Source organism: Staurois parvus, unplaced genomic scaffold, assembly GCF_062004578.1.
Source record: "Staurois parvus isolate SC_StPar_1 unplaced genomic scaffold, SC_StPar_1.0 ptg000827l, whole genome shotgun sequence".
In the NCBI taxonomy this organism is placed as follows: Eukaryota; Metazoa; Chordata; class Amphibia; order Anura; family Ranidae; genus Staurois; species Staurois parvus.
Window position 1 is genome coordinate 7,196,245 of NW_028318623.1, and position 27,409 is coordinate 7,223,653.

Below are 27,409 nucleotides of genomic sequence, written 5' to 3' on the forward strand. Positions count from 1 at the left end.
AAAGCCAAAAAACCACCTGATGCTCCTAAAAGCAGCAGGGAAAACAAAAAGCCTTAAAGTGTTTGTAAACCCCAAACAATAACCTTCTTGTTTGCCCTATTGAGGTCTGTTAAATACCGGGATTTTCCCCCAGAGAAGAGGTGCAGGAACTCCCCCCTTCCGAGTGACCTCTTGTCTCTGCCCCCTACCCACCTCTGAGCACCGTTCCTTGGTTCAAGACCCCACTCTGAACAGTAGATCCCTCCTAGCAACAACTGACCACCCAGCAACATAAGACACAGACCCAACAACAATATATCCCCCATCAGCAACAATAGACCTCCCCAACAACAATAGACCCCCCCTTCACAAAAACAGGTTTTAGAACAGCAATAAAATAGATCTGCTTCAGCCAGCGACAATAGGTTCTCCCAGTAACAGTAGATCTTTCCACAACACTTGACTCCCCACAACAAAATACCACTCCAGCAACAAAAGATCCACCCCAACAACAATAAACTTGCAGCAGCAACAACAGATCGCCCAACAGTTTGCATCAATAGACCCCTCCCTCAACAGTTGACCATCCCAGCAACAATGGACCCCCCCACAACAAAATACCTCTCCAACAAAAATAGTTTCACCCCAACAACAATAAACTCCCAGCAGCAACAACAGATCTCCCAACAGCTCACATAAAAAGACCCCCTCCCTCAACAGTAGACCATCCCAGCAACAATGGACCCCCACAATAAAATACCCCTCCAACAACAAAAGATCCACCCCAGCAACAATAGACCATCCCAGCAGCAATAAACCCCCCACAACAAAATACCATCAACAACAGAGTCAACCTCAACAACAATAAACTTCCAGCAGGAACAACAGATCTCCCAACAGTTCACAACAATAGACCCCTCCCTCAACAGTAGACTATCCCAGCAGCAATAGACCCCCACAACAAAATACCCTTCCAGCAAAAATTGATTCAACCTCAACAATAAACCCCAGCAGCATCAACAGATCTCCCAACAGTTCACAGCAATAGACCCTCCCTCAACAGTAGACCATCCCAGCAGCAATAGAACCCCTACAACAAAATACCCCTCCAGCAACAATACAATCAACCTCAACAACAATAAACTCCCAGCAGCAACAACAGATCACATCAATAGACCCCTCCCTCAACAGTAGATCATACCAGCAACAATAGACCCCCCACAACAAAATACCAATCCAAAAACAATAGATCCACCCCAGCAATAGACCTTCCCAGCAACAGTGGACCCCCACAACAAAATACCCTTCAAACAACACTAGATCCACCCCAACAAAAATTAACTCCAAGCAGCAAACAACAGATCTCCCAACAGTTCACAGCAATAGACCCCTCCCTCAACAGTAGACCATCTCAGCAGCAATAGAACCCCCACAACAAAATACCCCTTCAGCAACAATAGAGTCAACCTCAACAACAATAAACTCCCAGCAGCAACAGCAGATCTCCCAACAGTTCACATCAATAGACCGCTCCCTCAACAGTAGACCATCCCAACAACAATTATTATTAATATACAGTATTTATAAAGCGCCAATAGTTCACTCAGCGTTGTACATTACAGAGGGGGACAGAACATGTGACAGAACAATACCAATACAATGCAAAACATGAGGGGATTGAGGGCAATAGACCCCCCACAACAAAATACCCTTCCAGCAACAACAGAGTCAACCTCAACAACAATAAATTCCCAGCAGCAACAACAGATCTCCCAACAGTTCACAGCAATAGACCCCTCCCTCAACAGTAGACCATCCCAGCAGCAATAGACCCCCACAACAAAATACCCTTCCAGCAAAAATAGATTCAACCTCAACAATAAACCCCAGCAGCATCAACAGATCTCCCAACAGTTCACAGCAATAGACCCCTCCCTCAACAGTAGACCATCCCAGCAGCAATAGACCCCCCACAACAAAATACCCCTCCAGCAACAATACAGTCAACCTCAACAACAATAAACTCCCAGCAGCAACAGCAGATCTCCCAACAGTTCACAGCAATAGACCCCTCCCTCAACAGTAGACCATCCCAGCAGCAATAGACCCCCCACAACAAAATACAACTCCAAAAACAATAGATCCACCCCAGCAGCAATAGACCTTCCCAGCAACAGTGGACCCCCCACAACAAAATACCCTTCAAACAACAATAGATCCACCCCAACAACAATAAACTCCAAGCAGCAAACAGATCTCCCAACAGTTCACAGCAATAGACCCCTCCCTCAACAGTAGACCATCCCAGCAGCAATAGAACCCCCACAACAAAATACCCCTCCAGCAACAATAGAGTCAACCTCAACAACAATAAACTCCCAGCAGCAACAGCAGATCTCCCAACAGTTCACAGCAATAGACCGCTCCCTCAACAGTAGACCATCCCAGCAGCAATAGACCCCCCACAACAAAATACCCCTCCAACAACAATAGACTACTGGCAGCAACAACAGATCTCCCAACAGCCAGCAACAATAGACCACTCCCTAAACAGTAGATTCCTCCTAGTAACAATTGACCACCCAGCAACATAACACACAGCCCCAGCAACAATAGATCCTCCACCAGCAACAATAGACCCCCTCTTCACAAAAAACAGATCTTAGTACAATTGATCCCTCAGCAGCCAGCAACAATAGACCCTCCAAGATACCCCAGCACCCCTTGCTATTACATACATTCATTGCTGGAGGTGCCGGGAATTGCATTCCCCCCGTGTTTCCGGTGAAATAAAGCCCTGGGTAAATATATAGCTGAATGCAGGTTGCTACATCTGTTTATTAAGCACAAAAACCCCGTTGATCTGGCAAAGACATACTATTGCATAGACTGCAGTGACCTATAGTAATAGATCTCATTCATTAGAGCAGTCAGAGCAAAAATGGATGACAATGTATTAGTAGTTATGAATTTTAAAGCTGAATTGTGGGATAAGAAAATATTGTGACACGTATTCTTACTGAAATCTTGGTGTGATTTGTGCATTTCTTTCAGATTTGTGTAGAAGTTCGATGTGAACCGGCCACTTTATTAGGTACACCTTGGTAGTGCCAAGAAAATCTTCCCCACACCATTACACCACCACCACCAGCCTGAACCATTGATACAAGGCAGGATGGATCCATGCTTTCATGTTGTTTAAGCCAAATTCTGACCCTACCCTCTGAATGTCCCAGCAACCAATCTGCCCCATTCTCCTCTGACCTGACATCAACAAAGCATTTTCATCCACAGAGCTGCCGCTCACTGGATATTTTCTCTTTTTCAGACCATTCTCTGTAAACCCTAGAGATGGTTGTGTGTAATAATCCCAGTAGATCAGCAGTTTTTGAACCAGCCCGTCTGGCACCAACAACCATGGCACGTTCAAAGTCGCTTAAATCCCCTTTCATCCTCATTCTGATATTCGGTTTGAACTTCAGCAAATCGTCTTCACTACATCTAGATGCCTAAATGCATTGAGTTGCTGCCATGTGATTGGCTGATTAGCAATTTTTGTTACCAAGCAATTGAAAAGGTGGACCTCATAGAGTGGCCGGTGAGTGTATGTGTGTCTTCTTAACCACTTCCCATCTGGCTGTTGTATATAAACGGCTGGACGGTGGAAGTGCAGGGGGGTTGGCCGTTTATAAACAGCCTCCCCGCCCAGTGGTGTATTTAGGTTTTGTGCTGCCCTAGGCAATACAAAAATCGGCTGCCCCCCACGGACACCGACCAACACCACCCCCCCTCCCACCTCTGCAGAGAGAGCCTGACATTGACCAACAACACCCCTATCACCCACCTGTGAGAGCCTTCCATTATCCCCCCCCCCCCGGCGATAGAAAGAAAGACACCCATCTTCACAGCCCTGCACATCCCCGGGAATGCCTCTCTTGGATTCCACCTGGTTCCCATGGCGCGTGTGTCCCTTCTTCCATCCTTTTTTCTGGGGGGAGGTGCTGCCCCCCTAAAAAATGCCGCCCTAGACAAGTGCCTAGTTTGCCTTGTGGTTAATACGCCCCTGTCCCTGCCCCCTGCTTGTGCGCGCTCCCTGGGAGCACGCAGCACTGCTTTTGGAGTGATCGTCCGATAATCTGACTATTAGTACACAGCTTTCGAGAGCCAAAAAAATGACAGTTAACGCAAAATTATCCAAAAAAGGACAAATACGAAAAATTTTCTTGTACGATAACAGGACAAACACATTTCATTTCATTGGTACAGTATTCGTCTGAAATGCTCGGAAACCAAAGTATACACTACAATACAATACATTACATCACTTCTGAAGTTGTATTCTCTCATAGGAGAATTTTCGTAACTTCAGTAACCTGTTCATTTTCGAAACGACTAAAATACAAAAAAAATATTCTCATCATGTGCACGAGGCTTAGCCAGATGTCCAGACGTTTTACAAGTGTACATTGTTTTGTTGTTTATTTGTCATGCATTTACACTGTAGTGATCTTGAAATGCGGGGGGTGAGATTTTGCAGAATTTTGGTAATGTTGTACTGCTTTATGATGTATTCAATAAAAAATTTTTATTAGACCAAGCCACATTTTTTCAGTTAGGTAACCGCTTTTTACTTTATACTGGAACCTTTTCTGCACAAGGTTTTTTTCCTTCTTTTGTGGACACCTAAAGTGGTAGCCATATACTGATTTATTACAAAATCTGGATCAACTGGTACTGTTAGATGTTCCACATTTCTCTTTTTTTTCTCTGTTAAAGAATTTAGATGAAGATCTCCTAGTTCAGCCATTTGTGATATCAACAGACTTCCTCACCAGGAAGGCCCGGAGTAAGAAGAAAGAAGACCAGAACGTAGGGCCGGCATGACAGGAGTTATAGAGTTGGGATAGGCAGAGTCCATTAGCATAAGGGGGAGTTAAAATGGTTAAGGAAGGAGTGGGGGGAGCCATGAGGGGTGGTCTTACAGTGTGCAGCAGGGGGTTTTTCAGTCTGAAAAGAGTTTTCACAGGGCAAACTTCCCTCCCGCCCGTTGTTGTATGGTTCGTCTTGATGGTGATTGTGCCATATTGGTGCTGGGGGACGTCTGGAGGGGTGCAAGGTCTTCATTGGTTAATGTGGGCACAAGAAAAGGCACTATGTAGGAACCCGTCTGAGGTACAGCTTACAGTTGTTCTGGTGGCGATATCTGCGGTGGTGTCTCCGAGTCAGTGATGTTGCGCCTGGAGGCCTAGTTAAGCAGGATTCAGGTATTCGTGTTCTTGATGCCTATTGGGACCTTGAAAGAACGTATGTGTATACTGTGTTTTCTGTTATTTAAAAAATTTTATTTATTGATGGTTGTAATAAAAGGCCGGTTTTGGGCCATTAACTCCATTTGTTGTCAGTGTGGTTACTTAGGTTAATTATGGGGGGTAGGTATTGGTTTAGTGGGACTTACAAGGCATCTTTAGTCCCCTGGTCATGTCTCAACAGAGAAAAGTCACTGGACAGCTTTGAGAGACCATATTCTCAATTCACGAAGCTAAACCCCATGGTATTTATAATGCACCATCGTGATAATCATTTTCAGCCATGTACTATTATTGTTGGTGCTCACTTCTGAAAATAACAATCATTTTAGCTTTGTGATTCTCTGATTGACGATGACCAAGGAAGGATTGGGCTGGGGCTAAGGGGGGGCATTTGTTGCACTAATGTTGGATTGGTGGCCCCACGTGGAGATACACCATCACACTCTGACGTCTGTCAGAGTAGGACCTGCTGCCAGTGACAACTGTTGGGCAATATATTGGTATCTGCTCCCTCTTCAAACTTGTGATCACATCACCTGGCAGATGGAAGTTTTTCAAGAATTTACTTTGCTGCTTTGAGATGCCATTTGACCAAATACCATGAGCCGCGAGGGATGATGATACGGGCAGCCATAAACTACGTACTATAGGTACACCCAACTTTCATCGTGCTCTACGTAGGTTTATGAAGCACTATGGCACAGCCCACAGGTAATATTTATTATTTAATCTACTATGAGAGGGCAATTTGATTGTGTTTGCCCACCAAACCAAAGGTCAAAGGGGCTCACTTCTGCCCTGATGCTGATAAATGGTGCCACATCTCTGTTTGCCCATAACCCTCCTATTTTCTCCATAATCATAAATAGTTGGCTGAGTTGAGAATTTGTGTTCATGTGCAAGTCAAAGGTGATTGTATCCTTCCTGCACATCTGAAAAATGTAGCAAAGGGTATTTTGAAAAGGTAAATTTCCATTCTCCACATGCTGCAGTGCAGGGGTAGGCAACCTCAAAGAACAACATGGGAGAAGTCAAAGATCTCCGGGCCCAGTCTCGCCTCCTCACACTTGATTTAAACCTCTAATTGCCGTACCACCGTGTCACAATCGCATGCATTGCACAGCAATCATGGGTATAAATCAGGTGGTGAGGAGGCAACATATCGCCTCCTCACCACCTGTCAAGGGCACTTGGATTGCTTTGTGCCTGCTGCTCTTGTGAATGAGCCCTTGAGGGCTTGTTCACACGTAAAGTTGGCTGGTAGTAAAACCCTTTGGTTGAGTCGTAGTTTTATCACCCCCAATCCCTACCCTCTTTAGCTGCTGAGGCAGCAGCCAAAAGTGATCACATGTCACAGCAGGAATTAACCCCTTCACACCAGCGTCTCCTGGCCCTTTAAGGGGTTTCTGATGCTGGGAGTCAGGGCGGAGTTTAGGGTCATGTGACCGCCATGATTGGCTGTCACTGCGGTCACATGATTGGAAAAGTCCCGATTGCAAGGAGAGGTCAGGACCTTTCCGTGGGACGTTGACACATGCTGGGAGCGCGCAGGGTGCGTGCTCTCAGCACATGTTTACAAATAGTAAGCCGAGAGGTTGCATATTTGCGTACACTCGGCGTGAAGAGTTTAACCCCCTGTTGCCATTGGTGGCTACTACCACCTACCAATCACAACCTATTCAAGTAAATAAGGCCACACTGCAAGCACCCTTCAACTGCATGCTTCTGCGGGGTCCAGGGGGGTAAAGCAGTTGGTGAGAAAGCAACACACCGCTGCCTGTTTAACCCCTTGTTTGCTGTACTACACAAGGTTGCAGGGCACTTGCAGAGCGGCCTCATTCACTTGTATGGGTCATGCTTGGCAGGTGCTACACCCACCATAACAGGGCATAGGAGTCAGCGCTACAGAGGAGACATCGGCTTATGTGGTTCTTGCCCCCTACTACGGCCCCAACTTTACAAGTAGCCCCTCTCCATTTCACTTTGTTCATGCTCTAGGATGGTGGGTCAGCAAGCCCTTACCATGATTTACCAGTCACTTGGCCATGACCTACTGGTAGGTCACGATCTGCTGGTTGCTGACCCCCGCTGTAGTGGCTACCAGTAAAGCAAGACCTTACCGCGGTATTGTTAAAATTGAACTAAGACAAGATTATAAACCTAATGTGACTTGCACATGTATAATGTTCTCATTTCTCAGCATACAAACTGTAGTCGCTGTGTGGTGAGATGATGTATATAGAGGGCATTTACGACACAGAATTGGTAAGAAATTTATGACGACACACCACTGTTGCCCAAAACTGTTTTTTGATATTCTTATACAAGTTTCAAGTACTAGCACTGCCATTAGTTTGAAAATATAAAGCATGTATCAATGGAAAACAATCACTCACAGGCCAAGCTGAAGTTCAGGGCATTGCTGGTCTCGCTGTTGAGCAGGTTAGATGCTTCACAGGTGAAAGGTCCAGAGTCATCCCTGGAGATCGGGCTGATGATGAGGTTGGAGTGTGGAGAATCGCCTTGTGAATATGGAGGTCCTGAGGGTAATGGCTTTCCATTCAGTTTCCAGCCGAAGGTGACATTTGATCCATTAGCTGAGCAATTTAAAGACACGGAGTCCTCTCCAACCCAGATGTATGATCCCGATGTGTTACTGGTCAGTGTCACCGCCGAGACCCTAGCTGCAATTTAAAACCATCATTGTTACTGAAAGTCCAAACAAAAAGAAAATATAAATCTACCTAATATGGTGCAGTGACACTAAGGTGTCCATTTAAGAAAGAGAGAAAAGCCGAGATCCTGAAGATCACATCTGATCTCTCAGGTGTGCCAGTTTATGAAGCCAAAGTGAGGAGCAGAGAACATATTCTTCACTTCTCATCACAGGACACACTCTTCTGTCATTCACTTTTACAGAGATGGCCAGTGACAACTGAAGATCTCACTGGCCATCTCTTTAAAATATCTCCATCCCAGATACTCCAGCCGGGCTGGAGATTTTGGTGAAAAGCTGCTGTGATGTGAGGAAGAAAGCTTCTTTCTTCCCAATATCAGCACCAGTGGGGTTAAACATTGATATAAATTATAACTATATGTTTATGTATGCATATATGCATATTTGTGTTTTATATATAGTGTACAGTGTGTGTGTATGTATATATATATATATATATATATATATATATATATACACACACAAACATGGAAACAGTATAGTTATAGTGTATTGTCGTTTTTTGATTGAGTTGAGATTTTTATGTGCATTTTGGTGGTGCTTTTTTAACATGTATTTTGGCTCACTCTTTACCTGTGTTTTTGTGTGTGTTCTGGAAACGCATGCAAAATGCATCCCATGTTTGCTGTCCCATTATTTGTTAATGGCACCCAAAAGCGGCTAGCAGATGTGCAGTTTGCCAAAATATGCATAAAAACCAAATTAAAATGCACTTTAAAAAAGTGCCAAAATACGTGCTAAGAAAAGTGCCAAAATATGCGTTACAAACCATACCAAAATGCATGTTAAAATAACCTGTGCCAAAATGTGTGTTAAAGTGCCTAAATGTGTCTTTAAAAAAGCGCCAAAATGCACATTAAAAAAACCCATGCCAAAATGTGTGTTAAAAAAATACAGCATGTTAAAAAGCGGCAAAATGAACATAAGTAATGTTAAAATATGCAATAAAAAGGAGCCAAATTACACATTTAAAGAATGTGCCAAAATGTGCGTTAAAAAAATACGAGTGGTCAGTGCTTATTATTTTCATGTACACCTAAGCTAGTAAGAACTTCACCAGAATAACAAAAAGTTTATCAAGATAACAAAAAGATTTGATGTATTTGTTGTTAAGCACTTGCAACGTTTCAGCCAGAATATCATACTCATGAAAGTTTGAAGCACAAGGTAGTGGGGATATCACCAGCAAGCGACGTAACAAGGAGCAATTGCAACCACAGTTAAAGAAAACCATTTCATTAGGAAAAAGACTGCGGCTTGGTCTTTTTAAGAGTACTAGTTGCATGTTGTGGGCATACAACTGAATTCTGTGCAACTCTTTTTGTTTAGTTTTGAAAAGAATGAGTAAAGTTTATTAATGCTAAGCAGAATTGCAAAGAGTCTTGTGATTTTTTTTATTTCAGCAGCCCATCCAGTCTTTTCTGCTGCTACACAAACCTACAAACCTGCAGTGCATCACATGGAAAGTCCAAAGCAGACAGGAATTTTAAAAGGCATTCAGCATTAAAGGAAACATGAATGTAAATTAATTTGTACAATACAACATTTGACTATTAATCAGAGCCATACAAAGCAGTGTGCTGGAGCTGACAGGGGAGACATCTGTATTGTTTACATACAGTTCTCTCCCTCTGTTGGTAATACTCAGTGATCACCTGGTGCTGGCGAGTAATCACCGTCTGGGGCCTTTGGGATTGACAGCCGAGGCCGCGAATGGCAATGCAGGTAGGGCGCACCCTACCCGGAACTGCAAAATCACGTATAACTTTCTTCTTGTCTCCAAATATCACCCAAACTGTCCTCTCCACTCCTCGCACGACCTCCTGCTCTCTAGCTCCCTGGTCTCCTACTCCCATGCTTGTCTCCAGGACTTCTCCAGAGCTTCTCCCATCCTCTGGAATGCTCTACCCCAATTTATCAGACTATCGCCTACTCTGCTCACTTTTAGGCAAAAACACCTATCTCTTCAGGGAAGCCTATCTTGCCTTCAGCTAATAATGGAATCTTCCACTCCTCCTACCAGTCCGTCCCCCACAGTTACTACCTTTTGTACCACTAGCCCCTCCCTCTTAGATTGTAAGCTCCAAGGAGCAGGGCCCTCCTAACCCTCTTGTATTGAACTGTATTGTTGCTGTATTGTCTCCCATTATATTGTAAAGCTCTGAGCAAACTTTTGGCGCCATATAAATCCGGTATAATAATATATATATATATATATATATATATATATATATATATATATACAGTGGGGATCAAAAGTTTGGGCACCCCAGCTAAAAATTTGTATTAATGTGCATAAAGAAGCCAAGGAAAGATGGAAAAATCTCCAAAAGGCATCAAATTACAGATTAGACATTCTTATAATATGTCAACAAAAGTTAGATTTTATTTCCATCATTTACACTTTCAAAATAACAGAAAACAAAAAAATGGCGTCTTCAAAAGTTTGGGCACCCTGCAGAATTTATAGCATGCACTGCCCCCTTTGCAAAGCTGAGACCTGCCAGTGTCATGGATTGTTCTCAATCATCGTCTGGGAAGACCAGGTGATGTCAATCTCAAAGGTTTCAAATGCCCAGACTCATCTGACCTTGCCCCAACAATCAGCACCATGGGTTCTTCTAAGCAGTTTTCTAGAAAACTGAAACTGAAAATAGTTGACGCTCTCAAAGCTGGAGAAGGCTATAAGAAGATAGCAAAGCGTTTTCAGATGTCAATATCCTCTGTTCGGAATGTAATTAAGAAATGGCAGTCATCAGGAACAGTGGAAGTTAAAGCAAGATCTGGAAGACCAAGAAAAATATCAGACAGAACAGCTCGCAGGATTGTGAGAAAAACAATTCAAAACCCACGTTTGACTGCACGATCCCTCCAGAAAGATCTGGCAGACACTGGAGTTGTGGTAAACTATTCCACTATAAAGAGATACTTGTACAAATATGGTCTTCATGGAAGAGTCATCAGAAGAAAACCTCTTCTACGTCCTCACCACAAAAATCATCGTTTGAACTTTGCAAATGAACATATAGACAAGCCTGATGCATTTTGGAAACAAGTTCTGTGGACCGATGAGGTTAAAATTGAACTTTTTGGCCGGAATGAGCAAAGGTACGTTTGGAGAAGAAGGGGCACAGAATTTAATGAAAAGAACATCTGTCCAACTGTTAAGCATGGGGTTGGATCAATCATGCTTTGGGGTTGTGTTGCAGCTAGTGGCACAGGGAACATCTCACGAGTAGAAGGAAAAATGGATTCAATAAAATTTCAGCAAATTTTGGATGGTAACTTGATGCCATCTGTGAAAAAGCTGAAGTTAAAGAGAGGATGGCTTCTACAAATGGATAATGATCCTAAACACACCTCGAAATCCACGGGGGATTACATCAAGAGGCGGAAACTGAAGGTTTTGCTATGGCCTTCACAATCTCCTGACCTCAACATAATTGAAAATCTATGGATAGACCTTAAAAGAGCAGTGCGTGACAGACAGCCCAGAAATCTCAAAGAACTGGAAGACTTTTGTAAGGAAGAATAAGCAAAGATACCTCAAACAAGAATTGAAAGACTCTTGGCTGGCTACAAAAAGCATTTACAAGCTGGCATACTTGCCAAAGGGGGCAGTACAAGATATTAACTCTGCAGGGTGCCCAAACTTTTGCAGACGGCATTTTTTTGTTTTCTGTTATTTTGAAAGTGTAAATGATGGAAATAAAATCTAACTTTTGTTGACATATTATAAGAATGTCTAATCTGTAATTTGATGCCTTTTGGAGATTTTTCCATCTTTCCTTGGCTTCTTTATGCACATTAATACAAATTTTTAGCTGGGGTGCCCAAACTTTCGATCCCCACTGTATATATATATATATATATATATATATATATACAGTATATATATTAGATTTTAGATTTTGATTCAACTTTATTGTCATTGTGCAAAGTACATGTACAGAGCCAATGAAATGCAGCTAGCATCCAGCCAAACGTGCATAAATGGCCCATTTCCCAAAAATAACAATATAACTAAAATCGGGGTATGGGATATAAAGTAATACCATATTCGGTGCAATGAGTAGTGCATTAATGGATTATATATATATATATATATATATATATATATATATTGATATATGTGTGATTATGTGCACTGTGCACGCCTGCCGCCCTGTAGCAGTATTTCTGCTATAGTGCGGATGTCAAGTGGTTAACGGGACTGATTTACTAAAAGGCAAATAGGCTGTTCACTTTGCAAGGAAATTGTACTTTAGCTTAGTGAATGTGGTGGAAATTCACATTGCAAATAATACCCAATCACATGCAAGGAAAACAATAAAACACTGTTTTTGCTTGAATATGATTGGATGATGACATTCAGAAGAGCTTCACCTCATTCACTAAGCTAAGAGAAAATGCCCTTGCAAAGTGCAATTTCCCTTGCCTTTTAGTAAATCAACGCAGTAAGTACTGGTAATAGAGTTCAACAAGAACAAAAAATAGCAAAAGGATGCCCTCAAAACGACTTACTTTTAAAGAAACCTCTAAACATGTTTAATACTCACAGGCCAGTTCGAAGCTTATTCCATTGCTGGTCTGGTTGCCTAGTATGTTGTTGGCTGTACAGGTGAAGGTTCCATTGTCATTATCAGTGACAGGGCTAATTGTGAGGACTGTATTGCTCTCAGAGAGGTGATATCGGGGGTCCTGGGGTAGTGGTGCCCCCTGTAGGCTCCAGGAGTAAGTGACATCTGTACCACGAGCTGAACAGGTCAGAGACACCGAATCTAATCCCGGCCAGACCAGTCCTGTTATATTGCTGGTTATCTTCACATCAGAGACCGGATCTGTGAAACGGAAGACACAATTGTTTGTTTCTGTTAGAGCAAAGCAACTGTGAAACTAGAAAACAGATAGATATTTATCTTACAAGCAACTGTGCAAGCTTGTTATAACAATAAAACAATTTCCTTTTTTTTTACACAACCAGCCTAAAGCTTTGTAAGTGTCTTTAATGGGAAACTGCACATGCATGCAGGGGTGTATTTACCACAAGGCAAACAAGGCATTTGCCTAGGGCAGCATTTTTCAACGGGGCAGCACTGTCCCCTGAAAGAAGGAATGGAAGAAGGCACACACGCAGCACAAGGACCAGCTGGGATCTGAGAGAGGCTGCAGGTTGCTTGATGGTGTATGCAAAGACCAATTCTTGTTCCCGGAGATGTCCAGAGCTGTGAAGGTGAGTGTCTTATCTCTTGTAGGGATGGGGTGGGAGATTGCCTGGTGGTAGTGGAAGGCTCTTTCAGGTGGTGGAGGGTTGGGGTGTTGTTGGTAAATGTCCGTGGGGAGGGTGCCAATTTTTGTGTTGCCTAGGGCAGCACAAAACCTAAATACACCACTGCACGCATGTGAAGGTTAGCACACACGTTTACATGCATACAGCATAAAATACGGTACATATACAGTTGTGTTCAAAATAATAGCAGTGTGTTGAAAAAAGTGAATAAAGCTCAAAATCCTTCTAATAGCTTTTATTTCCATACACACAAATGCATTGGGAACACGACACATTCTATTCCAAATCAAAACATGAAGAAAAATACATCAAATTTGTGTTGTTCCTCTAAAAAAATTGAAGAAAAGTGAATATTAGACGGTTCAAAAAAATAGCAGTGTTTGTATTCTTCTTTACAAACTCAAACATTCACTATATAAACTGAGAAATGTTTAAAGATTTTGCATTCCTTTGAATGACTTCATGAATATTTGGTTGTAGTCGCACTGTTTCTGAGAACTGCTGTACATCTGTGTTGCATGGAGTCACCCAACTTCTGGCACCTGTGAACAGGTATTCCAGCCCAGGATGATTGGACTACATTCCACAGTTCTCTATTTCTTGGTTTTGCCTCAGAAACTGCATTTTTGATGTCACCCCACAAGTTTTCTATTGGATTAAGATCCGGGGATTGGGCTGGCCACTCCATAACCTCAATATTGTTGGTCTGGAACCAAGATGTTGCACGTTTACTGGTGTGTTTGGGGTCGTTGTCTTGTTGGAACACCCATTTCAAGGGCATTTCCTCTTCAGCATAAGGCAGCATGACCTCTTCAAGTATTCTGATGTATTCAACTGATCCATGATCCCTGGTATGCTATAAATAGGCCCAACACTGTAGTACAGGGGTGGGCAAACTTTTTGACTTGAGGGCCGCAATGGGTTCATATATTGGACCCGGGGGCCGGACCAAGAGTAGATGAATGATGTGTATGTGTCATCCATAGTAAGTATAGTAATATTCCCCCATAGTAAGCATAGTAATTAATCCCCCATATAGTAATTCATCCCCTATAGTAATTCATCCCCCATAGTAATTCATCCCCCATATAGTAATTCATCCCTCATAGTAATTCATCCCCCATATAGTAATTCATCCCCCATAGTAATTCATCCCCCATATAGTAATTCGTCCCCCAGATAGTAATTCGTCCCCCATATAGTAATTCATCCCCCATAGTATATCATCCCCCATAGTAATTCGTCCCCCATAGTAATTCATCCCCCATAGTAATTCATCCCCCATATAGTAATTCATCCCCCATAGTAATTCATCCCCCATAGTAATTCATCCCCCATATAGTAATTCACCCCCCATAGTAATTCATCCCCCATAGTAATTCATCCCCCATAGTAATTCATCCCCCATATAGTAATTCATCCCCCATAGTAATTCATCCCCCATATAGTAATTCATCCCCCCTATAGTAATTCATCCCCCATAGTAATTCATCCCCCATATAGTAATTCGTCCCCCATATAGTAATTCGTCCCCCATATAGTAATTTATCCCCCATATAGTAATTCATCCCCCATAGTAATTCATCCCCCATAGTATATCATCCCCCATAGTAATTCGTCCCCCATAGTAATTCACCCCCATAGTAATTCATCCCCCATATAGTAATTCATCCCCCATAGTAATTCATCCCCCATATAGTAATTCATCCCCCATAGTAATTCATCCCCCATAGTAATTCATCCCCCATATAGTAATTCATCCCCCATAGTAATTCATCCCCCATAGTATATCATCCCCCATAGTAATTCATCCCCCATAGTAATTCATCCCCCATATAGTAATTCATCCCCCATATAGTAATTCATCCCCCATAGTAATTCATCCCCCATAGTAATTCATCCCTCATAGTAATTCATCCCCCATATAGTAATTCATCCCCCCTATAGTAATTCATCCCCCATAGTAATTCATCCCCCATATTAAGTCCCCAAGTCCCCCCTGTGTCAATTCACTTACCTTTGCTCCGCGCGTTCCTCTCGCCGTGTTCCATCGCCGTTCCGGTGTAGCATGAAAATCTGTCTCCTATGAGGATCTGTCCCCCTCGACGTATCTGCGCATGTGCCAGTTTCAGGCATTAGCAGCCGATCGGCGATCTCCGGCACATGCGCAGATACGTCGAGGGGGGACAGATCCTCATAGGAGACAGATTTTCATGCTACACCGGTCTTCAGGGCGGACTGTGAGAGGAGCCTAGCGGGAGCCTAGCTCCGCGGGCCGGATTAAAAGGTCAGCCGGGCCGTATACGGCCCGCGGGCCGTAGTTTGCCCACTGCTGCCGTAGTATGAGAAACATCCCCATATCATGATGCTTGCACCACCATGCTTCACTGTCTTCACAGTGTACTGTGGCTTGAATTCAGTGTTTGGGGGTTGTCTGACAAACTGTCTCCGGCCACTAGACCCAAAAAGAACAATCTTACTTTCATCAGTCCACAAAATGTTGCGCCATTTCTCTTTAGGCCAGTCAATGTGCTCTTTGGCAAATTGTAACCTCTTCAGCACACGTCTTTTTTTCAACAGTGGGACTTTGCGGGGGCTTCTTGCAGATAGCTTGGCTTCACATAGGCGTCTTCTAATTGTAACAGTACTCACAGGGAACGTCACACCTTCTTTGATCTTCCTGGAGCTGATTGTTGGCTGAGTCCTTGCCATTTTGGCTATTCTTCTATCTATTCGAATGGTAGTTTTTTGCTTTCTTCCACGTCTTTCAGGTTTTGGTTGCCATTTTAAAGCATTTGCGATCATTTTAGCTGAGCAGCCGATCATTTCTGCACTTCTTTATATGTTTTCCCCTCTCCAATCAACTTTTTAGTCAAGGTACGCTGTTCTTCTGAACAATGTCTGGAACGACCCATTTTCCTCAGAATTTCAGAGAGAAATGCACTGTAACCAGCATGTACAACATTTGCTGCCTTCCTTCCTTAAATAAGGGCAATAATTGCCACCTGTTTTTCAAAGAATGAATGACCTCACTAATAGAACTCCACACTGCTAATATTTTGAACATGCCCCTTTCAACTAGTGATTCAATTACACAGAATTAGCAGCATGCATGTCATGACTGTTGGGTCTGTTGGATTTCTATTACTCTACTACACCTGCTAGGAAATTATTTGCCATGTAGAAATATCATTTCTACCAAAAACAGTGATTGATCCGGTTAGTGATGTCTGACTGCTATTATTTTGAACACAACTGTACATAATCATGAATGCAAAGTTTTCCAGTTCTGTTAATGTAGTGCTACTCTTGTGAGGGTCGCTGTGTAATGGTTACCCCTCAGCCTCTCCCTGCACAGACTTGCATCCAAAGACAATGACCAGTCAATGAGCTTAGTTTTGTTATTTTATTAGGGGAAATGTACATGCATAGGAAACAGGGATTATGGGATGCCCTGTTTGACTTGAAAACAATGGAAGGGGGACACTTCCCTTCTATGAACAAAGGCAGATCCTGAACTTCCTGAAAGCCATCAGTCGATGTGGATCAGCAGCAGCTGCTCTTTATGGGTGAGGAACTAGCAGCCCCTCAAAAATCACTTTACTTCTTGTAGCTACATGCAGGAACGTCTTCTCTCCCCCTATAGAGCTGCTCCCAGATCCACCACATACATATGACTCTCCCATATTTATAGGCCAGTCCACCACCCTACCAGGGCCTCCAATCCTGGGATTGGCCAGGCGCCACCACATAAATATGCAGATTTAGGTCTCCACCCCTATCTGCTTACTGACTTCTGGAACGTTCTATGATCCTACAGAGTCAGAAGGAGGTGATTACGTCACAACCTGTTGAGGCCATCCAACTGGCCTGCAATAACCCGACCTCAATCACATGACTCACCCAACCACCATGAGTCACACACAATGATCTTGCCTATAATACACTACACACTAGAGGGTGCTACCTTAATGCAGCTAAATACTATCTAGTGGACCCCAACATTCCCGCGTGCATGTATCCATATCTGTGCGCAGCAAATTGTATGTCCATGTAGATGAGCATATACATTTTCTTCTGAAAGCAGTCACAGCCTGAGTATAATAGCATATCTACTGCCAGAATGCTTGAGAGAGGGACCCTTGCTCTCTGGATGGAAGCAGTGGTCTCTCTTCAGAAGTCTACCACACCCTTTGACAGGGCACAGGCCTTTCTACCCCGGCTGTGGCTGATTTCTAAAGAAAACAAAACATACCGTAACAATTTATGTAGCCAGTTTAAACTGAAACTTCTGTTGGTGTTTAACCCTTTTGCTGCCAGCTCTGACAGTGCCCATTCTCCTCTCCTTCTTGTTGCTGACCCAGAAGCAACCTGTAAAACGCCACTCCTGGGGTCAGTAGGGGGCCCCATGAGATGCCCCTGGTACCTTTCATAGGCTTTTTTAGGTGTGGTTTGACTGTGGGCAAGGACACAGGGGCCCCATGATCCCCTATTGCCCAAGGGCCCCATGAGTTGTCAGTCTGCCCCTGTATAAAGGGGTGTATTAATGGGTGATTTTTTGAAGTAGAGTTCTTCCCTCTTTCCCAGCATACCATATGCCATTATCACCCTCCTTCCCCTGATATGCATTTGAGCAAATCTTCTGCCTCAGCTGAACATTAGTAGAAACCATCTCTGGAATGAAATGTTACAATGTATAAAATATTATCTGTTTCAAATAAGGTCTGGTTCACATTAGCGCGACATGAAAGTCGCTGGGACTTCCAGGTGATTTTGCTGTAAGACTTCCCGTGGCATGGTACAACTTCAAAGCAATTCGAAGCATTCCTATAGGATTTTTATGTGTTTCCGCTTGCATTATTTGCAAGTGTAAATGTGCATCGCACATAGGGCAGCCCATGCTCTTCAATGGGCTGCTCTCTGCATGGAGTATCACGTTCAGACATGGAGTATCACGTTTTTTTTTTGTGCAATTATGCAAAGCATTTTGTCATTGGCAGAAACACACATCCTCTAACCATGATTGGGGTGTTATCAGGGGCAGACTGACAACTCATGGGGCCCCCGGGCAATAGGGGATCATGGGGCCCCTGTGTCCTTGCCCAAACTCAAAAAAGCCTATGAAAAAGGTACCAGGGGCATCTCATGGGACCCCTACTGACCCCGGGCCCTCGGGCAGTGCCCGAGTTTCCAAAATGGTCAGTCCGCCCCTGGGTGTCATTAACAATTACGATGCATTTACATCTGCATGTTGCCGAATATGTGGCAACCCACACAGAAAATGCACGCTTTGACACACATTTTAGAAATGCACTGCAAACGTACATTGCCATAACAGCACGGCAAGCGCAATGCACATTTCCAAACCGTGTGGCAAAGTGAGCACCTCCTGTGTGGGTTGCCACGCATTCAGAAATGCACTGATGTGAACACACCCTAAGCCCCGGTTCACATATATGTGGCCGTGCGGGCCGCATTTTGCGCGGGCATGAGAGCCCATTCATTTGAATGGACTCCCGTGCCCCGTGACATGCAGAGAAGAAGTCCCTGCACTTCTTCCGAAAACACAGCCCGCACAGGAACCTCGGTTCCCAGTACGGTTGTGTTTTCCAGTGCGGGATGCGTGCCATTAGAACTAAAGGCACCCACCCATGGGTCTACATTTCTCTGTGCGGGTGGTGCGGATGCACGGATTTTCATGCGGATCCGCAGCGGCCCCACCCGCACAGATGTGAACCTAACCTAAATGGTAATGCAAGTGTGACGCATGTTGCCATATGCAACACACAGCAAAGCGTACGTTTTCTTGTGGGTTGCCGTGCGTTCACAAACACTCAAATGTGAACGAATTGTAACACAAGTGCAATGCTTGTTGCCTTGTGTTTTCAAACTGCACAGCAAAGCATGCATTTTCTTTCGGGTTGCTATGTGTTTGGAAATGGTCAGATGCGAATAAATGGTAACGCAAGTGTGATGCGAATTGCCGTGCAATTTCTTGAGGGTTTCCGTGTGTTCGTAAGCACACGTAATCAAACGAATGGTAGCACAAGCGCAAATCGCATTGCTGCATGTTTTCTGTGCAGGTTGTCGCGCATTCGGAAATGTGCAGATGGGAATGCAGCCAAAATGGTAACTCAAGCATGACGCACACTGCCACATGTTTTTGAAATGCATGGCAACGTGTTCATTTTCTTGCTGGTTGCTGTACGTTTGGAAATGCGCAGATTGGAACGAATGGTAACGCGAGCACAACGCGCATTGCTGCACATTTTCAAAATGCACAACAAAGCGTGTGTTTTCTTACGGGTTGCCATGCACTTGGGAGCACACAGATGTGAACTAATGATAACGAAAGAGAGAGAGGCGCATTGCCGCACGTTTTCGAAACACGCGGCAAAATGCATATTTTCTGTGTGAGTTGCAGCGCATTTGGAAAAGTGCAGATGATAATGCAGCCTAAATGGTAATGCATGCAAAACCCACCTTTACCGCGCATTTCAGAAAAACATAAGCTAGTTCTTAATGACACCCTATCACGTTTAGCAGATACAAAAATGTGTGACACTCCACGACCAAAAAGATTCTTGGCTACTTTAGGGCGTTAGTTGCGCGTAGGACAGCCCTATAAGTGATGAATGTTTTCACATGAAAAACACAGAAAAGAAACATTAGTGAGAATGTGTGTTTCAGGTGTGAATGGGATGTGCGAGGAAGGAAGTTTTTAGACAGCAAGGATGACCAGGGAGGAGAGGTGAGGGTTAAAAAAAAAAAACAGCATCAGAAGTCTCAGTTGTTGCAACTAAGACAAATGTACGACTCCCTCTAGTGTGAATCAGGGCTAAAACTAGCAGGGTGGAAATCAAACTTTGCTGTATTTGAAACTTTGGTATCTGAAAAAGCTTCCAGTTCAAATCCCAGTTCCTGGAATGTTGAATGCCTGGTCCTACACTGTGCACTGTCATTCTTCTTGCTCGCTGGATGGAACTACAGCAAATGGTGAGGTTCCAGGCATCCAACACACCCAAACCTCAGAAGTGGAAGATTCTGTGCAAGGCCAATAGGCAGCAAAGTTACAGGATAAGTTCACTTTTACGGACCGAATTTCACATTTTAAAATCTTGTCAGTTTGTTTGACTTTTTTTTAATTGATTTTGGGATTCCATCACTTCCTGTAGATGGTCCCTCAGCATTCACTTCCTTTAGGGCATCTCCCAGAAGCCTTTACTTCTTTGTTGCATCACAGAAGAAGGTGTAATAGGGCATGTTCACCACTCTAGACCACACCTCCCTCATTACAATACTACCTTCCACTCACTTTCTATACTATCTCATTGTTCAGTCTCCTGTAGATCTCCCATCAGTTATGTAGTACAAGGGCCTTTCTGATTTGATACAAATTGAATGGATTGTTCAGGTGTGCCCTCCTATTAGACAGTTCTGGTAAATCTAAAGGAAATTGTACAGAGATTGTACAATCAGATTGCATAGTATATGGCCATCTTTATACAAGTACATAGGAGGGAGTAGACAGGGACACTCAGTTGTCAGGTCCTGTTCACATCTCCACGTAGCGAAAACTCACATTCTCGCATATGTTTGTTTTGGGTGTTTTGGAGCATTTTCACTCGTCACACATATAGCAGCCCATTCGCTTGAACAGGCTGCCATACATGCAACAATCGCCTCAGAGAAGCCCCAGAACTTTTTTGTAGCAGAGCATGGTGCGTTACCACGTGGCAAAATGTGTGTCTGTGTTTGGTGTGCCGTTAACAATTAGCGGGTGCTAATGAGGTCAGCTGATGAAATCCTTCCTGAGTCTTATGCAGGCCATAGATGGGTCGAAAATCGGCCGATTTTTCGGCCGAAAATAAAATCGGCCGATTTTCGGATCGTTAGTGGGTTAATAGGTCGGCCGTTTTTCGGTATTTTGGCAGATTTTTTTTCTCGGTAAAGTTGGAAAAAGATTGGCCGATTTTCGCGGCAATTATGGGCAAATCGGCCGATCTTTTTACTGATAAAAAATCTGCGCATGAGCAGTGACCTGCAGGAGGAAGACAAAGAGAAGAAGAAAAAGAAGAAGAGGATGAAGAAGAGGATGAAGAAGAAGATGAAGAAGAAGATGAAGAAGAGGATGATGCAGAAGAAGAGGATGAAGAGGAAGATGAAGAAGAGGATGAGGATGAAGAACAGGATGATGAAGAAGAAGAAGAGGATGAAGAAGAGGAAGGAGAAGAAGAAGAGGAAGAGGATGAAGAAGAGGAAGAAGAGGGAGAAGAAGAAGAGGAAGAAGAAGAAGTAGAAGAGGATGAAGAAGAAGAAGAGGATGATGAAGAAGAAGATGAGGATGAAGAAGTAGAAGAAGATGAAGAAGAGAATGAAGAAGAAGAAGAGGATGAAGAAGAAGAATTCCAGTCCTGCAAAAAGTGTCCCTGCAAAGAGCTCTGCTATTTCTTTGACAGTTCTTTGACATTTATAGCGGCTGCAACATTGTATCTGTTTCTGAATAAAAACATCTGTATCCGAAATAGATACAATGTTGCAGCCGCTATAAATGTCAAAGAACTGTCAAAGAAATAGCAGAGCTCTCTGCAGGGACACTTTTTGCCGGCTGTAGACGGGGTGAAAATCGGCCGTTTTTTTTACCGTTCCTGGTAACACCGGCCGATTGAACGACTGATGTTTCCTTTTTTTAAAGAAAAATCGGCCGGTGTTCTCCCCATCTATGGTCTGCATTACTGGCTCCTCTATCCTTGTAAGGGAATTCCTATAAGGCGACTGGCGCATAGAAATGCACATGCGCAAAAAACTGCTAATTGAAACGTGCCTAGGTGCATCGCAGCAGCGTGCCTACAGTTTCTGGTGCCAACTAGGCTATTTAAAGGAAGCTCTTGCTCACTGTCAGTGGTCTTCAGCTTACCTGTGTCCTGAGTGTATTCTGTATATATTTTCTGTTGATGACTTGTTACTGACCTGATCCTGGATTCTGTTTGTACCTTTGCCCATCTGTTCCTGACCTTGGCCTCACTCCTGACCATACTTTTGCCTATGCTCTGCCTGCTAGTGACCTCGGCTACTCCTGTGACCTCGCTCCTGCTTCTGACTTGGATTCATTCAAGTTCTGAGTGTCTGCCCCGGCTGTCTTTCATAACTGATCCAGTCATCGCAGTGTGTTCCTGCCTAAAGCCTGCTGAGCGCTTCGACAAGCCACGCTTCCAGGACCTTCAGAATGTCCCTTTAACCTCAGCAGGTCCAACGTTCATCACATCCACTTTTGACCTGATGTCCTGCCTGACTTCTCAAGCCTGCACCTCCAACTGCAAGTTCTGCTATCAACACTTGCTGGCACTCGTGTTCCTCCTCTCCCTCGGCACCATCTGTTCCTCCTTCGTTGGGGCCTGGGCTGGAGATACAAGAGAGGCTAACTTCCCCAATTCAGTCTCCCACTAGGTACATGACAGTCCTAAATCTCCATGCCAGCAAGTTATGAAGCTTTCTAAGAAATACAGCAAAGGCTAAGGTAAGGCCTTGTTCTAAAAAATCAAAGAAAGCTTTTATTTTTCTGCAATGGTACTTTAATGGAATATTGGTACATAGGAGAGCTGGAATTTAGGAAAAAAAGTTGAGTTTAGCCTTTATGCTTTAGCTCCTTCTGGAGAGGTAAGTAGTACAAGTCTTCTGTTGAACGAATATATTTTAAAAAATTGTTTTCAAACATCAGCATAGCTCCCACCTGTCCTTGATTTCGAGGGACTGTCCCTGATTTGGAACAAAGCCCCTCTGTCCCTCCTTCCTCCTCATTTGTCCCTCATTTTGGTCTGAACTATATAGTTGTATATAAAATGCATGTTTTATCTATCAGAAAGTGTTTCCCAGTGCTGAACTTTTCATCCATTTTCTAAATTGCTGCATTTGTAAACTTCAAAAGCCAATATAAAGGAATAGCAGTGGTAAAAAAGTACTTTTGGGTTTAACGACTAATTTTTTGGGTGTAATTCTCCTTTAAGGGGGCGTGGCAAGGTCTGTGTCCTATACCTACAGACATATCTACTGCTAATAGGTGTCCCTTGTTTCCGTCTCAAAATTTGGAAGGTATGAGTCAGTCGCTGTAAGACCTCCCAAAACTGCATATTGAATTTTTGATGACTGTACACTTTCAGCAATTCCTTGACCAATTACTTCATGGCACAGATCACTTGTTTCTTACCTATAACGTTTAGTTGTATAGAGTTGCTGGTGTTGGAGCTGACAGGGTTCTGGATGGTGCAGGTGTATAATCCTGTGTCATTCCCTGTGATTGGCTGGAAGTAGAGGTAGGAATCCTGGCACTTCACATGGGACTCAGAGCAGATGTTCTTCCCATCACGATAGAAGGTGTAAGTAGTGACAGTCTGGCCACTGGCATTACAATGGAGAGACACATAGGTGCCACCAATGAGATTATCAGAAGTATCATTTCTACTTAGGACAGGAGCATTGAGAATAGCTGGAATGGAAAAAAAGAAAGTTATATGTACCAGATTATTACTAGTATGATAATGGCACTTACAGATAAGACTGACATACAGTGACATAAAAAAAAAAAACTACAAGTTAGTTGAGAAATATAAGGAACAACGAAAAATCACAGAAGACATGAAGCCTTCTCATTCCTTGTCCACAAAAAACCTCTTTACCCATATGAAAAGAATGCAGTGATAGTTATTGTAAGGGCTCCTTTCCCAGGGCTGTCCTCCATTCTGTGTCATCTGTAAACAGATCCCATGCTGAGCTGGATTAGAACACGACCAATGTCCCTTTTGTGAAATCCATGTCCACTTTGATTTTTGTCTCAATCTTGAGATAGAGCAAAAAAGGACCCCTGTGATCTATACTGGTGAGCGGACATGGGCAGATATACGTCCATTCCCATCAATGTTCATCTGCACTGCACTATGAAAAGTCTCTTCCTTTCTTCCTAATATATGCATCATTTCATCTTTGGAGAGAGTATGTGAGTTATGACATTTGATAAGGGTTTGATCACAGTATTGGAGGGGATACATTACATAGTTACATAATTAGTCTGGCTAAAAAAGACAAAAGTCCATCCAGTTCAACCATTAAAAAAAAAATTACAAAAAGTTATAATCCTACACCCACAGTTGATCCAGAGGAAGGCAAAAAAACCCAGCAAAGCATGATCCAATTTGCTCCTGCTGGGAAAGAAATTCCTTCCTGATCCCCCGAGAGGCAATCGGATATTCCCTGGATCAACTTTACCTATAAATGTTATATCCAGTTATATTCTGTATATCTAAGAAAGAATCCAGGACTTTTTTTAAAGAAATCCACTGAGCTGGCCAGAACCAACTCTTGAGGGAGTCTATTCCACATTTTCACAGCTCTCACTGTGAAGAAACCTTTCCATGTTTGGAGATTAAACCTATTTTGCCCCACACGTAAAGAGTGCCCCCTTGTCCTCTGTGATGACTTCAGGGTGAATAGTTCTACACCGAGTTCCCAGTATGAACTACATTGCTGGATGTTTGATTGGTTGGTGTCTGGTGGTCGGTAAGATCCACAAACCATTGGAGGAAATTAAGGCTCCTTTCATTTTAATGCGGTTTTGCTATGCTTTTCCAGGGTGACAAAAGCGTATGAAAACTATTTCCTCCAAAACCCTATGTAGCTGTTTAAACTGCAGGTGCGTTGTGCTTTGAATGTTGCATGCAGCATCTGTGAGAGAGAATAAAAGAGAGAACGAGGGAGAGAGAGAGCAAGAACAAGGGAGAGACTGCGGCTCCATTCACATATGAGTGGTTTGAATTGAGGGCAGAAACATTGCGATTCTGCCCGCGATATCAAACGCTTTGCTAAAGTGACAAATCGCATAATGCGCAATTCAGGTGCCATTCACATGGTAAATCATGCTGCAATCACAGGAAACTGCATCACACAAAGCTTGTTACCCAAAAATGAACAGGAGCTCTTGCTTATTCTTGAGGCCTTTTAATGGGGCATCAGAGCGGAATAGCCCCTTAACCAAGTCAGCCCCTGTCCTCGGGATACCTGGGCCCCTTGGGAAGCCCGGGCCCCCTACATGTGTATGTATTGATGCACCTTCTCAGTATGACCTGTACATTATATTAGGTCATATATTAGGTCATTCCCCTTTAAGCAGGGTTCCCAGATCATTCGCTATTGCCTGTGATTCCCCTTCTCCTCCCTCAATCCATCAGAAGAGGGAGCAGAAGGTACAGAACGTCTCAAGGTTGCCATATTGCATTTTACAGAAGATTGCAGCACTGCAGATTGAAAAGGAAAGTAATAGATCTTATAGAAGTCTCGTCTTTATTGCCACTTGAAGTTTTCTCTCCACCTGATTGGGACAGAGACCTTAAATTCCTCCATCTAGACCTACTCCTCCTTCTTCAGACTGGAGGAGGAGAATACCAACCTAATCGTTCCCATCGTTCCTCCCAAGATCTCCTACTCTCTAACTCCCTTGTCATCTCGTCCCATGCTTGTCTCAAGGACTTCTCCACAGCCTCTCCCATCCTCTGGAACTCCCTTCCCCAATCTGTCTGACTATCTCCTACCTCCTTCTCTTCAGAGAAGCCTATCCTGCCTCCACCTAACAACCGTACTTTTATTTTCTCTTTAGCTCAACTCCCTACAGTTATTACCTTTTCTATCTCTTGACCCTCCCTCTTAGATTGTAAGCTCTAACAAGCAGGTCCCTCTGGTTCCTACTGCATTAAATTGTATTGTAATTGTACTGTCTGCCCTCATGTTGTAAAGTGCTGCATATACTTCTGGAACTATATAAATCCTAATTAATAATAATCACAGCCAATAGCAAATGATCCAGGAACCCCACATATGGGTGGTTTGAATTCCTGCAATTCTGCCCCCGATATCAAACGCTTTGCTAAAATGACAGATCGCATAATGCGCAATTCAGGTGCCATTCACATGGTAAATCATGCTGCAATCACAGCAAACTGTATCACGCAAAGCTTGTTACCCAAAAATGAGCTCTTGCTTATTCTTGCGGCCTTTTAATGGGGCATCACAGCGGAATAGCCCCTCAACCCAGTCAGCTCCTGTCCTCGGAATATCTGGGTCCCTTGGGAAGCCCGGCCCCCCTACCTGTGTATGTATTGATGGCAGCCCTGCACCTTCTCAGTATGACCTGAACATTATATTAGGTCATTCCCCTTTAAGCAGGGTTCCCAAATCATTTGCTATTGCCTGTGAATCTCCTTCTCCTCCTTCAGTCCATCAGAAGAGGGAGCAGACGGTACAGAACATCTCAAGGTTGCCATATTGCATTTTACAGAAGATTGCAGCACTGCAGATTGAAAAGGAAAGTAACAGATCTTATAGAAGTCTCGTCTTCATCGCCACTTGAAGTTTTCTCTCCACCTGATTGGGACAGAGACCTAAAATTTCTCCATCTAGATCTACTCCTCCTTCTTCGGACTGCAGGAGGAGAATACCAACCTAATCGTTCCCATCGTTCCTCCCAAGATCTCCTACTCTCTAACTCCCTTGTCACCTCGTCCCATGCTTGTCTTAAGGACTTCTCCACAGTCTCTCCCATCCTCTGGAACTCCCTTCCCCAATCTGTCTGACTATCTCCTACCTCCTTCTCTTCAGAGAAGCCTATTCTGCCTCCACCTAACAACCGTACTTTTATTTTCTCTTTAGCTAAACTCCCTACAGTTATTACCTTTTCTATCTCTTGACCCTCCATCTTAGATTGTAAGCTCTAACAAGCAGGTCCCTCTGGTTCCTACTGCATTAAATTGTATTGCAATTGTACTGTCTGCCCTCATGTTGTAAAGTGCTGCATATACTGCTGGAACTATATAAATCCTAAATAATAATAATAATCACAGCCAATAGCAAATGATCCAGGAACCCCACATAAAGGGGGGAAACACTTTATGTTACCTAATATAATGTACAGGTCAGGGGCGGACTGACCATTTGGAAACTCAGGCACTGCCTGAGGGCTCGGGGTCAGTAGGGGGCCCCATGAGATGCCCCTGGTATCTTTTTCATAGGCTTTTTTGAATTTGGGCAAGGACACAGGGGCCCCATGATCCC

The 27,409-nt window shown here is 43.5% G+C and overlaps 1 protein-coding gene across 2 annotated transcripts in view; it reads right to left on the reverse strand.

Annotated features, from left to right (window-relative positions):
- LOC149443894 (cell adhesion molecule CEACAM5-like) overlaps positions 1 to 27,409 on the reverse strand; it is a 107,372-nt gene that overhangs the window by 44,978 nt on the left and 34,985 nt on the right. For both annotated transcript variants that reach the window (XR_016306608.1, XM_089655220.1), the window contains exons 3-5: positions 23,520 to 23,798; positions 12,585 to 12,866; positions 7,685 to 7,972 (exon numbers count right to left, since the gene is read on the reverse strand). Coding sequence is in view for 1 of the 2 variants with exons in the window: in XM_089655220.1 (XP_089511346.1) it covers positions 7,685 to 7,972; positions 12,585 to 12,866; positions 23,520 to 23,798 (849 nt within the window). In the remaining variant the exon portion in view is untranslated. The remainder of the gene's footprint in view (positions 1 to 7,684; positions 7,973 to 12,584; positions 12,867 to 23,519; positions 23,799 to 27,409) is intronic.